General features: G+C 39.3%; 1 protein-coding gene across 2 annotated transcripts in view; it reads left to right on the forward strand.

The window, feature by feature from the left end:
* The window catches only part of TP53I11 (tumor protein p53 inducible protein 11), a 54,807-nt gene that overhangs the window by 30,413 nt on the left and 10,177 nt on the right, over positions 1-14,217 (forward strand). For both annotated transcript variants that reach the window (XM_072422158.1, XM_072422159.1), the window contains exons 2-4: positions 6,431-6,601; positions 10,964-11,022; positions 12,223-12,271. In XM_072422158.1, coding sequence (XP_072278259.1) covers positions 6,473-6,601; positions 10,964-11,022; positions 12,223-12,271 — 237 coding nt within the window. In that variant the 5' untranslated portion in view covers positions 6,431-6,472. The remainder of the gene's footprint in view (positions 1-6,430; positions 6,602-10,963; positions 11,023-12,222; positions 12,272-14,217) is intronic.

Consider the following 14,217-nt stretch of genomic DNA (forward strand, 5'->3'; position numbering starts at 1 on the left):
TGCACGGGCACAGCGTAGATGTAAAGCTTTTTCAACATCCCTGATATGAATTAGGAATATCGGGTTTCCTGCATGTTAAAAGCAAGAATATTGTATTTTGTACTTTCGGACATGAAATGCGTTAGAGCTTGGCCTGCGCAGTCCCATGTTACATTTACATCAAAGCTAATGTCAAGTGTGTTCTGTGATATTGTAACCTGTTGTACTCCGTGTGTCTATCATCCCCCTCCTTCTCTGTAACCAAGCAATAAATACCTCTTGATCGTGAACGGAGAAAATACAATCCAATTAGGTGAGATTTATTTTTTATTAAACCTTTATAGGGCTCATTAAACTATATACAATTGTATAGCCAAAGAAAAAGTAAGTACATCCCATTGAAATGTTTTTGTTTTTTTTTCCAACCTATTTCATACAAATGTTAGATTGTTGCCATTTCAGTGCCTGCAGATAAAGGTGATAAACTTCATATTAAAAACCCATGAAAATATGTGTTTTTGTTCAATAAAAATATCAATAGATGTAAAATAAATATCATATAACCTTAGCGTGGAAGAAGTTATCCTTGGCCACAGCAGCTAGTAGTGCCTCCTTTTAGGAAAAATGACTTGTTGGCCTTTTATAAAACTGCTCACCAATATCTGATGTTCTCTTGGTGAAATCTTTGACCGCTTAATCCTTTACTATCCTTTACATTCCTTTACTATCAAGATGTGCCTTGGCTTTCTTTCATAAATGACTTGTTTTGAATTCCCCACATCTTTCCAACGGGGTTTAAATCGGTGCTTTGACAAGGTCAGTCCCTAAACACTTGTTTGGTAGATTTGCCATTGTGCTTTAGGTTATGTTGGAAGGTTCCATTAATGGGTTAACTTTATCTTTCAGAGATGGCCTCATATTACGTACACTTTGATATGAGTAGCATTCATTGTCGTCTCAATCACTGTAAGCTGCCAATGCTTTGAAGCAGCAAAACATCCCCAAGCCATAACATTCCCACCAACATGTTTCACATTTTGTATGGGCTTCTTCTTCGCCTGAAATGCTGTCTTTGGTTTGAGCCAAGCATGTCTACTCCTATTTACCTCTTTGGTCCATCAGTTCATAGCACATTGTTCCTGAAGGCTTGGTCTTTGCCTGTATGTTAGTGACGAAGTGTAGTTCTAATATAATGCTGTTTATATGCGGTAAAGATTTGTTTGTCTCATGCCACTCATGTCGGTTTCTGGAATCACTTGTTTGTATAGGCATTGTCCCCAACTGTTGCAAGAGTTATCATTTCTTCATTGATAACAAGGGCCATATGAGTAGATCTGACAACAAGGATCAGATACAAAATGAAATTTTAGGGTTCTTGGAGACCTCTTTTTAAACCTCAAACAGGTCGGCTTTTGACCTCAGTTGGTTGGGCTTTCTCAATTCTTGACAAATTGGCAGCTAAACTAAGACACCTATAGATTATACTCCATATAGTAAAATGATTGAGTTTAAATTTGTTGGCAATTTTTTAAAACCATTTCCACACTCCTAGGTGTCCAGAGTTTTCTTTCCGAGGAGAGCATATTGACAACATTCATGTCGATAGAAAGGACACCAAACCAAAGCGTAAAATGGCACACCTCTGTACCCTCCATGGCGGTTCTCATTATTTGCACCTGATCTGTAACACCTGTTTCTAATTTTAAACTTTCAAATTAGTGGCAATCTAGGGGCGGAGGTACTCAATGTGTCATTTCATCAGCTTTATTGAAGATCTAATGTTTGCCATTTCAGAGATGTTGAGGAGTCTAGCAGCTTCTGGGGTGTACTTACTTTTTCACATGACTGTATTACCGTATCCTTCATAAAATATATCTGATCAGTTTATAATTGGCTGTCAGCAAGGGTTGCCCTGGGTGAAACTAATAAGATGAAATGGCAGATGTCCATCGTAATTAGGAAATATGATTTAAAGATTACCCTAAAAACACTGGAGCTGTGAAATAACAAATTAGCCACTCTTCTATTGCAAAGAAATCAGGAAATGAATCACTAATTACATTTATCAGTGGCTGATTTTAACCTTATATAAAACATTTTCCAATAGGTGAGAGTCCGTTCGCAGGTTTTTGTAGTTTTAAGGAGGTGCGGACATAAACAGCCATCTTTCATAGTGGGGACCTCGTCCAGCAATGCCGTGCCTTGGGGCCATGCCAAGTGCTGCCCAGTGCTGTGGGGGAGAGGGGCCCTGGCTCGCTTCCTAATTACACGCTCTATTCAGCGTCCAGTAAAACTGAGCACTGCCGGAAGAGTAATTAGTCTTTCGCTGGCCCCTTTCAAACACACGCTATGCACGTGTCCAAAAATGAATCTGAATGTAGTAAGCAGACAGCTAGAAACAAGTCCATTCCAGCATTGCTGTTTTGCAATATGGATTTTTGAATTCATAAAAAGTGAGCTTGTTATTCGTGCAGAGACTAATGAATCACAAATGAAACTTGTAAACTTTTTGTTAAATTTTGGCCTGTATGGCATTTCTTTAAGTGGCCATGCACATGGATGCAAGAAGAATTTTTTTTATTCTTTAAAAACAGGATGGAGAGTTGCAAGCTTTAACTTGACCTCCATTTAAGATGTGCTATGGAACTTGCAGGGATTAGGTGAACCAATACACATGTCTATTAGAACACCAAGTTTCTTGATATTTTTCCTATTTGGATCCAGTTTTGTGTGCCCTTCAGGCCCTATTACCAAACATTGAAGATAATTCCAGTTTAGGACCCATCAATTGCCATTCCTGTATTCTGTGAGTGCAACCTTAATAGCATCTGGGGCATGTGCATTGGATAGGGCATTGCTAGAGCTTGGCCCAGAAGTTGGCCCCCCGTAATAAACTGAATATAGCTTGGAGACACTTGGAAAATATTATTTCCAATACATGCAGTGCAGTTGCTCACTGTAACATTAGGTTGAGACATGCATTTCCATTCATAAGCATGAGCTTTAAGATAATGCAGAACGTGTTGGTAGTTTGGGTTGGGTTGTTATTTGGACTGCACAGCATGCACAACATTTCTGTGCAGTTTGGTTTGCTGCGCTTCCCAGTCAAAATAATGGACAATGAAACGCAACACAAAGCAGCTCCAATGCATTTTTGAAAGACGCAGTGCAAAGTCTTAGAGCGAATGAGTTTTCAAAGTGTTTTGTGGTATCTGCTTTAACCTTTAAAATGGAAACCCCTTGAAAGTATCCCACTTGGATGTATTACCAGGGGCTTATTCCTTGTGTGGTCAAATTCTCTAGAGGACTATGCAATCCTGTACTAGGAATGTGCCAAGAGAGCCTCTGAAACTCTGTATATTTAATAAAGTACTAAAAATGCAGCACAGCAAGTGTTTAAAATGGGAAAATTACGTCAGGAATTAGGAAAGAATGAAACTCTGCTCGAGAAGTCTGGAGCCAGCCAAAGCTGTGAGGATAGAAAAGCCTCCAATCGATGTGTGAAATAAGGACCAGCATGCTGCAATTGTCAGAATTGAATCTTTTTATTAAGGTTAACTAAACTGCACAGAAACTAAGAGGAGTTTATGCTTGCTTTCTAACTGTAAACCCCAAAACAAAATGAAAATGTATATGTGATGCTTTTTCTTTTTGTAATTGTGTTTATCAGCCATCTAATCAGGACATCCATGCCAAATGGCACACGACCACAGTTAAACAAAATGTTGTCAACTTGGTTATGATTTAGGCTTAGTTGTTATTAGACAATGAAAGATTGGGTAAACCGATGGAATTATCGTTCAGATCAAAATTTCTGTGCTTTCCTGTTTTATGGTAAGAGGCCACAAGCAAGTGGCACCCTGCTGTACCCTTCCCCATAGGTGAGTACAGTGGTCCCCTCCACTTGTTCGTTGAGCCACAAGGATGGATTGATGATGCTGGGGACCTTCTGTAAAAATGATTTTCTCCTTGTGATTGTCTCTAAAACCTTGTGATTGTTTGTCGACTATCAAGCATGTGTACATAGCCTAAAGTGGAACTAAAAGTCTTGGATCATGCAGGTCATTATTGCAGAAAGGGAAAGACCATATCCATTCTTTAATAATCTGTCATAACTCCAAAAGCACATCCTAGCTTTGGTTACCAGGATGCCCAGCAATCCCAGCTTCCCCTGTGCTTGCCGGGACTAAATAAACTCCCGCACGCCTGCCCGATAGTTACATCTTCCCAGCCAGTCTAGATGGCCGAAGATTGTAAGAAGAAGGTGAAGGAGAACGATGGCAACATCCTGCAATGGATTGGGAATAGGTGAGTATAGTGGGATTACTTCCACTTAGGAATAGTAATCAAATTGATGGGCAGCACTGGACAAAACCGTGGACTTCCAGTTGGCTTATATTTGGTTCTGCAATGCCAGAGGACAGGAACAGAAACATTCAGACATCCAAGCTCATGTCATTTTAGAATACATTTATTAAACTGTTCCTTAGAATAAATTGGTACTTCCTGTGTGGAGCTCTGCATTAATCATAGTTCTATAATTAAGCTCATTTTACCATGAAATGCGTCAGCAGTTCTTGCAATTTCTTATGCACATCTATTCTTTTCATAATGAAAAGGTTCATGATAGAAGATTACAATGTCAACATAACGTTCACATGTTTGTACACCGACAAATACATTGCAGTAAACATAACCACAATTAGTCAAAATATGCATTCACCCAAAAAAACATTTTATCTTCCATTCAGATATAACTTTTCAGACTTCCGTGAAAGCAATCTGTGATCGTTTTATGTTTGTGGCTTTCTTTTTATACTTTTTTCTGTGTTATCAATGTTCAGTTTCCTTTTGTGGCATTTTTACAAATCCTTCAGTAGACTCCTAGCTCTGTGTCTGTTCTTTGTGAGTCGAGCCGTTGGCTGCGTGTCAGGAGAATCACGGGTGTTTAATTGCTAGTGTGCCGTTAATTACAGGTCACTCAAACAGAATTGGGTTATGTGGATGAAAAAACATGAGTGATGATGACGAATGGCGATATTTGTGGGGACAAGAACAAGGGGCATATGTGAAGTGCAAAATGAATGTATAATTCATCTGGGTAGAAGCTGAAATGTTTTCATTTCTTGGAATATAAATTAAATGGCTTTGAGTCAATATTGTTTCTTTTCCAAAAAAATCTTATAAACTGATGTTTCATCATTATGTATAGTTTCCCTCAGCCTTCAAACATGCAATTGTCCTTCCAGTAATAAAAAAAAATTCTCTTTCTACCCATCTCTGCTTTCTAGCCCCCATTTGCTTTCTTTTATACTTATTCATGCCTCATCTCAATCTCTCACCTCGAACACTTAACATTCTCTTATTTGGTATTCTATTAACTAGACTTTGGCTTTCTAAAATCTATCATGAATCTTTCAGCTAGACTTTCCTCTGCTTACTATTACTCCTCAACTGATTGATTGACTCTCTGCAAATCTCTTCCTTGGCTTCCATTACACTTCAAAATAAATCCAAGCTACTGTGCTTCATCATTACATTCTTTCAGGACTCCTGTCCCCCTTACTTTTCCAAATTTACACATTTGTACACCCCTAGCCACCCTTTCCATTCATCCAGCGACCTTCTAATGATTTCCTCACTCAAGATCCTTTTCAGTTATCCCCATTCTCTGAAATCCCATCAATTATCCAATTGGGATTGCACAACTATTTAAGGATTCCTACTCTTCAAAGTTGTCTATCCATTCTCCTTCTTATCTTAACCATGACTGACTTATAACAAATCCATACCCTCCATGTACCCTATGCTACGCAATCCCAACTCTTAGATTGTGTAAACTCGATTGGGCAGGCACCACTACTACTCCTGTAACGAATATTGTACAATGGAAGTGTTACGTAATGTAGTTGGTAAGCTTGATGAACCTTTGTGGTACAATATGGTGGTAAATAAAGATGTCCAACAAGGAATGTTTTACCCCCTTGTAATAGAGTATATGGGGAGATTTTACTGAAATCACTAAGGCTATGTACACACTTGCAATGCTTCTCATCTGATGATCAGCTCAGGGTTGATATTGGCTGAGAATCTGGCGTGTGTACAGCGCCTGTCTTGCATCATCCGAACGACCGTCACAGCGGATTCACGGACGATAGACGACAAACGATCGTAATAGAAGCAAAGAGAGAGCGCACAGCAGGGTGTCGCTCTGTCATTCTCCCCCTCCCCTCTGCATAGAGCAGGACGATGATGTATGTAGAGCACTCGTTCATGCATCGTGCAGTCAAATGTCGTTGGAAAGGATTGTGAAGGATCCTTTCCAAGGCATTTATTGCACGTGTGTACCTGGTTTAAGAGACATAACCCAGCAGATGAAAACACAAAACCCTACATTTACACTTATATCTGCCTTAACTTAGCCTAACAACATTTTTTATTATTGTTTTAGGATCGATTTCTGGTCTGAAAGAGCGCCACCAAGAGCTAGACCATGGCCACCAAACCACCCCCACCCCTAATGAAAAAACACAGCCAGACAGACCTAGTAAGTCGGCTGAAGACTCGTAAAATCCTGGGCGTTGGAGGGGAGGATGACGATGGAGAAGTTCACAGGTCCAAGGTAAGTGTAGAAAGCCTTAAATATTCTCTTTTGTGTGTGAAATGTGCTCATTTAATGGAAAACATTACATAGGAGTAGAATAGGGATGGCCAATAATGGCCTCCAGTCTTAAAATTTTGGATTTCTAGCTGGGTTTTTGCTGCACGAGAAGTCTAGAGGTAAGAACTCCCTGACTCATCTCAAGTCCATGCTTTGTTATGGTTTTGTAACAAAGTATTGAAACCACCTGCACCACTGTTGTGCATTGAAAGGTAGAAGACAATATGACACTGCTACTGCAATGAATCTGAATAACTTCTCCTGGTGCTGTGCTAAAGTAGGTTTCCTATTCACTTCTTTTTTCCAGTTCTCCACTGCCTGAAAAAATGTTTGACTGTCGACATTGCAGTGGTGCCTTGCTCATATATCATGTATAAAAAATCTCCCACTCTTAGCCCAACAACTGCTAAGTATGGAATTTTAGGAAGACAATATAAAGATGGATTTTGGGCTTTTATACTACGTGTTCCTTAGAGTAGCTCACAATCCAAGTTCCCACCATAGTCATGTCATTAACATTATCTAAGGCTATTTGGGGGATTTAAAGGGATATTGGGAAGCAACTGGAGTGCCTAGAGGACATCTACCCTACCAGCTCCTTGCACATTGGGTCCCGGCCAAGATTTAAAGCACGAACCCTAGTGCTAGCCACTTAACCACCATGCTACCCATTATATTTTATCAATTTAATTGGAAATTATTATTTACGTATTTACCAGATTACTTTTAATTCCAGTGTCAATTTTTAGAATTTTGTGCAGAAAGCTTTTGATTGTAATATTTTTAGCCACCCAATAATTTTTTTTTTTTCGCAAGCCTCCTTATTGTCTTTTCTTTTCTTCCTCTCTTCCATGAGGATTTTCTGCTCCAATGGTCCCCTCCCTTTAAGTTTTCCTCTAATCTCCCCTGCTGCCTCTTTTTTTTTTTTTTTACTGGATCTCGTCAGATGCTGTCAGGATTAATCCAGTCACCCGGCATTTTTCCTTAACCCCTTAAAGCTTGCAGATGGCAGCATGCCCCTAGCATTCCTCCTGAGAGGCCTGGCAGGCATGTAATTACACCATTAAGAATTCATTAACTCTCACTTCCAAAATGATTACTCGTTGTTTCGTTATCCTAGCACTGTGGTGCGCTTTGCAGGGTGGCAACGGTGCTGGGTCACAGTCCAAAGCAGAGTAAAATTCTAGGGCTTTTGGCAGGAAAATGCTGAAAGCGGTCTTAAAGTAAAATACCCAAAAGGAGAAACATTTTGATAAATTTGTAAAACTTTTTCCGTAAAATAATTTGAAATTTTAAGCTCCAATTTGCTTTTTCAGGATCGTGTAAGAAAATGTCCAAAACCTCCGGCAGCTATACCTAGCTTTTTCTTGGTGCTGTCCTGCTTTCTGAATAATAGCTCGTCCTTTGTGGGCTGAATGGCGTCCAGTCCAGTTCTTCTGTGCCCAGACCATCATCAGATGTTCCTATATGTTTATTTATATTGAACTTAATGTAATACCGAGTACAGCTATGAAAATGCTGCAGTAGGAAAAAGGCTCCGGGTAATTAGTAGCGATTGGCACTTCATTCACAAACAATTGACAATCGTGTCTGCTAATCACCGTTTTATTATTAGAGCCATGCCAAATAGTTCTCATGATCAACATGATTGCAAGTAACCAGATCCAGCCGATCATTATTAGATTGGTGATTGTATCAGCTAATTGCCAATTATAGGAATCCAGCAAATACAATAAATTATATATATTTTATTAACTAGTCCAACATTTTAATAATGTGTACAGATTTATTTACAATATATATTCTGTTTTAACTGCAACTAACCTCAAATTTCCAGAACTACAAAAAAATCAGATTTCCCTTATCTAGCAACAGGAAAATAGTTTTGAAGTCAGCAGATTGTAGATTTTATTATGTTTTTCTTCTGCAAGAAATTGCATTAGTGGCTGGAGGCCGAATTATAAGCAGATTTAGAGATTTGTGTTTCTCAAACAGGGTTCTTCCAGACTTTGGGTTACTTGAGCAATTTGTTACCCCTGGCACCAATAATCTTTTTGGCTATCTGTAAGGATGACTTTCTTCCCAAGAATGTAAGAGGCATTTTAAACATTAACTACCAGGCTGACATGCTTTGACCTGGGCATAATAAAAATATAGGTAGGGGTTCCCTAATACCTGAAAGTTACCTTTAGGGTAAAGTTTTAGAAAGTCTCATACAGATACAGAATGGCATTCCCAATGAAATCCCCATGAATACATTGCTGAAATGATAGCATATACAGCAATAGTATTTATTAAAACCACTCTACCTATTAGAGCTGCCCTTAAGCCCTGGTAAGTGACTTTGTCCAGGCTGGGATTGCTTTTTTAGTCAGCTGCAGGGAGGAAGAAACCAGTCCACAGTCCCCTCCATCCTTTGATATCTTTAATGTTGTTACGTTGTTGCAATCTCTCACCTTGTGATTCGCAATAACTGTTGATCTGTGCAAAATATGCAAAACTGAAGTCTCTGATTTGGCATTTCAGTGCAATAGATGGTGACCCTGAATATCTCTGCCCAAAGATGGCTCTGCTGTTGTAGAGTGAAAACCAGATGAGGGTATTGACCGGGGGTCATAAGTACCCGGGTGTTTACCGTATAATACGTAGCATGCATTCAATCTTAGGTTCACTTAATCAGTAAATGCCAATTGAAAATCCCAGTATAGCAAAGCCTTCTGATTCCCCTCCCCTTTTTTTTTTTTGTTTTTTTTTTTCTTCCCATGTCAAATTTTTTTTTTTTTGCCAGTCCATTACAACGTGTGAGCTAATACAGGGTCTGGCAATATTGGACACAGCTGTGGGATTCAGTTTGTGTTTATGCCGAATTTTCAGCTTGGCACACTGGACAATCTCCGCTCTGGCTGTGGCGTGATCTGTTCTTCATATCTGCCAGACAGATGGAATGTGCAATCGAGTTTGATGAACTCCTTGCCCTATATGAGGGGGGAAGAGGGGGTTTAGGTCATCTTGCTAAATGTTACAATTCATTGGTAATATTTTTTTATCACTATGGTTTGTATTTTTGGTGTTGTTTTTGAATTCCCTTGCAAATAGTCAATGAAGAATTTAAAAAAAAAAAAAAATTATCTATGTACTTATAAGATTACAATGTGTGTTCATTACATATGCAGGTTTTGCTTCCTTCCTTTCTATCCAATGGTTGTGCTTTACATCTTAAAGACAAAAACATAAGTTGAAAAAAAAACCTCACTGTGTGGCAGATATCGTGCAGATTGAAGTTCATATTGTTGCACATTGATGAACACCTAGACATGACCGGTCTCCTAAATCTTAATTGCCGAACTGACAAAAGGATTTGTATTTCTTTCTACCAAGTCTTGAGATTCACACAGCAATGCCACACAGTGTCTGCCTGGCCGGGTCTAGCTTGTGATGGAATCATGATAAAAGGAGCTGCTTAGTGATGAGTCCATCTTTTGCATCCCTTTGCCTTCTCCACTAATTAGTATTCCCTTGGCACTACAATATACCTGGTTGGCTCTTAGTGCCGCTTCTCCCTCCCCCAGAGACTGAAAGAAGCTGATACCGGCCTGAATTCAGTTTCTTATATTAATTGCATCTCTGCCCACCCTCCAACCTGTCTGCCCCCTGGATAACAAAGCTGAAGGGTAACACTTGGAAATGTGTGATGTGATAGCCATACCTGCCTATTAAATCGTCTGGCAGATCTGTGAAGTTTGATCCCAATTTGTGGTGTGACATTGCATGCGCCAAGATTGAACTTCACTGCATCTTCTTGGCGATGGAACAGGTAAGTTTTGATTCCTGGACCATTGTACCATGGATTCCTGCTATGGGAGGAGAAAGGAAGGGCAGTGACGTGGTTATACAGGTGGGGAATGAAGGGGTGCAAGAGGGAAACCTAAGGGCCCCAACATACTAAGAAATGGCAATGTGTACAGAAGAAGTGGGCAGAGCACACCGTAGGGCACACCAAGCAATCCTTGGCACCTTGAACCACAATGCTGATTCTTACAAAGCCAACATCTGCAGATTTGACAGTGAGTAATGGTGGACGACTCATTGCCCAACCCCATTAGTTCTCTATTAGGCTGCTGTATCATCTGCCCTGAGTCAGCGATTCACTGGCACGAGGAGCTGGTATCTGCACTGCAACCACACACAGCTAGTTTGAACACAGCCCAGGAAGCTCGGATTACTCTTTGTAAGGTTGATAATCCTAGAAATGCCCCTAGTACATACATTATTTTAATGTATGGTCTGGAAATCATATCTTACTGTCTTCCTCTTTCTTTTCAGATCAGCCAAGTACTAGGAAATGAAATAAAATTTGCAGTAAGAGAACCTTTAGGACTAAGGTAAGTCTTTTTTTTTACTACTTCCTTCCAATGTGCGGGGGGTCAGCTGATTGTAGGTTTTGAGTAGATTCCATCAAATTCTACTAATTGCTAAGGACTGGACTTTTATTGCTGAAAGGAAGGTGCTTGGAGATGAGGGGGCAGGGCTTAATCTAAGCTTTTTGCCTGCAAAACCAAGAGTGCTCCAAAAGGTTCTATATGAGGACCAGCACAGGAATCTGCAGTGCTGTTGTCACTTTGAAAGCTTGCACATGACTGGCACATTGCCTACATTTTATTCTTGCCTTTTCTTGTGCTCCATAATGGAAGGAAATTAAAATAGAGGGAGATTCTGAATCTAGCTGACCCGCCCCTGAGCTTCTATAATGGTACACGCCCATGCTTGCTGCCTACAAATAGGAGAATGCACATGGCTGGGTTTCCCTTTTCCATCCTTGTATGGTAGCACAGGTACGGAGGACGCTAACAGCAGCCAAAAGATCTATTGGGTAATATTACCCTACCGATTCCATGCGTGCATTTCTCCACCAGCCATACGGAGCTCCTGGTGAGCTGTAATTTGGTTATGTCATGTTGCAAAATCCTCTTATTCTAACTTGAAACTCGTGGAGAAAAATGATGTAAACCCTTTTGGCACAAATTATTTTTCCACCAATTACTCCCCAGAGACTTTGCTGCCTTTTAGAGCAAATAATTTAGATTTATACTTTTTTTTTATAAACAAACAGAGGCAAATTCTCTATAGGCTCAACAGTGACACCTACAGGTTGATGAGTACATTTCATTTATTGGCTTAAAGAGGCCGATTTTACAAATAGGGCAAACTACTTGTTGAGTAGGAAAAAGTGCAAATATTTAATATATTGCTACTTTTTCTTTTCCGTGCACGTTTATAAAAGTGGCAATAAATGTGTTCCTTTCTTTGTTGCCAGTCCTAGTCTGCATTTACAGTGCAGACAATGACAGGCTGCATGTAAACATACAATATTTACACTTTGTAACCCGTCATTATAGCTTTCAATGCCAAAGGGAAAAAAAAATAGGAACTGTAAGTTGCTTGGTATCTCAGGAAATATTGATATCAGTTTTTACATGACCCATTTTCCTGCTTGTTGAAATTTCTATAACTTTATGTCAGCTGCTTTTTATTTAATAACCAGAATGCTGCAATAAAAATGACATTCTCTCTTTCGTTTGCAGAGTATGGCAGTTCCTCTCCGCTGTAATGTTCACAGGAATCGCTGTCATGGTAAGTGCAATGATCAAACGTAGTTTAATGTGACTTCAATTGCGGGAGCTTCTGACGGTCCCTGTGCTCGGCATTAAGAAAATCATTGAGTGGTTTGGATGAGAATTCTGCTGTTCCCTGCTTGTGAATGTCAAAGCTTGCAATTAAAAGTTAGTCTGTCCGTATATTTTACATTGATGGTGGGTGGATGATGTGGCTTTAATCTTCTTACTATTGTATCTATTTGTTTATTGGTATTGGGATTCCAGTTTTGGGACCTGGGGGTTTTCCCAGCTCCACCTACTGCAGGCATTGGGAGACTTGTGTTCTGCAAATTGATAATTCATGCTGGTGGGTGCAAGGCCTGGAACTCCAATGAAAAAATCTCAGCTCTGTACCTATGGAGGACAATAAAGCAAAACTAAAAATATTAATAAAAAAAAATACTTGTCTGCATATCCTACTGAAGCTTTTCTGGGTTGGGTCCTGAGCCGCTTGTACAAAGGAAGCGCCGGGCACCACAATCTTTTGCTTCTGTGTAAACATGAGATCGAGCCCCCCCAATTGAAGAAAAAGCTTCTTCTGTGCATGCCTGAGATCAGATATATGCAGAAAGAGCAGCCAGAAGCCTCCTGCATGACGTAAGTATCACTGGATGCTCTGCACTCCTCTTTTCCCCCCTCCCCCATAAAAATAGTTAAAGTAAAAATTTTAGTGATGGGTCTGCTTTAGGGGTTATTTTATGAAAGGTAGCTATTGGCTAAAAAGATTTGCATTGTTCTGAAGTATGGAAACCAAAAGGAGCAGAGGGGAAATGTAGGGAATTCCTGGCAAAAGTATATTAAAAAGTACCAATTTTATTAAGTCACAATACAAATAAATTTACAAATTATACAAAAATGGATAAAAAACATGATGTGGTTGCAATAGACATCACATCAAATACAGTGGTACCTTGGTATAAGTTCTTAATTTGTTCCAGATCCTTGGACTTATACCAAACAAAATTTTCCCTTAGGAAATAAATTAGGAAAATGATTAATTCGTTCCTATGAAAAAAAATCATATTGTTATTGGCATATTATACATTGATAGGGCTGTATGAAATGACTTAAACGCTGCCTAATACTAAAATACATAAATACAAAAGCAATTAGATGAAATAAATGAAAATTTAACCTAACTTAACCTTGCTGAGAAGAGTTGAGTGCCTACTAGGATTGTGCTGAGAAGAGAGGAGGAGATGTTATGTAATTCACAGAGAGTTATAGCGCGGGTTGTTCACCGAATGCTAGCAACTGGCGTACTGACACTCGTGGGCAGTCGTGGCTTTGTCTCCAGAGAGGTAAATAAGGGTAGCACGCGGTGTTATGACTCATTTTGACCCATACAAGTTCTAGCACAAAGGTTGTATACCAAGCAAAATTTTGTGTCCAAACAGGACTTATACCAAGTTGGACTTATTCCAAAGCGGACTTATACTGTGGTATCACTGTACTAACAATAGTCAGCTATCAAAAATATTTCTTGTATTTCCAACGCAGTTCGGGAATAAAACTGCTTCTTCAGGGGATAGATAGCAGAGTAACAGAATCAAACACCCAATAGAGAACACATTGTGGATGTTGAAGGACTGGCAATTGCTAGATTTACCAATCGAAAATTAGCCTGATTTTCATTTTAGAGTTGCCAGTTTGCATTTGCCATCTTCAATGCGGGAAATGCCGTAGGCTATAAATGGTATTTTTTTTTATAACCTCAATCATTACATTGTTTTTTGTTTTTTTTGGGATATGAAAAAACCAATAAATTCGATTCAATTAATGCGTTTTTAGGCATCAAATTTACACTTAAAAAAACATATATAAAAATGAATATGAAATATTTAAGGGTGAAGTGTCATTAAGTTTGACTTATGCGCCAGGCAAACAAGCCAGTTAGCTTTTTAAAAAGGTAATACAGTCAAA

This window comes from Pyxicephalus adspersus, chromosome 9, assembly GCF_032062135.1.
Source record: "Pyxicephalus adspersus chromosome 9, UCB_Pads_2.0, whole genome shotgun sequence".
Classification (NCBI taxonomy): domain Eukaryota; kingdom Metazoa; phylum Chordata; class Amphibia; order Anura; family Pyxicephalidae; genus Pyxicephalus; species Pyxicephalus adspersus.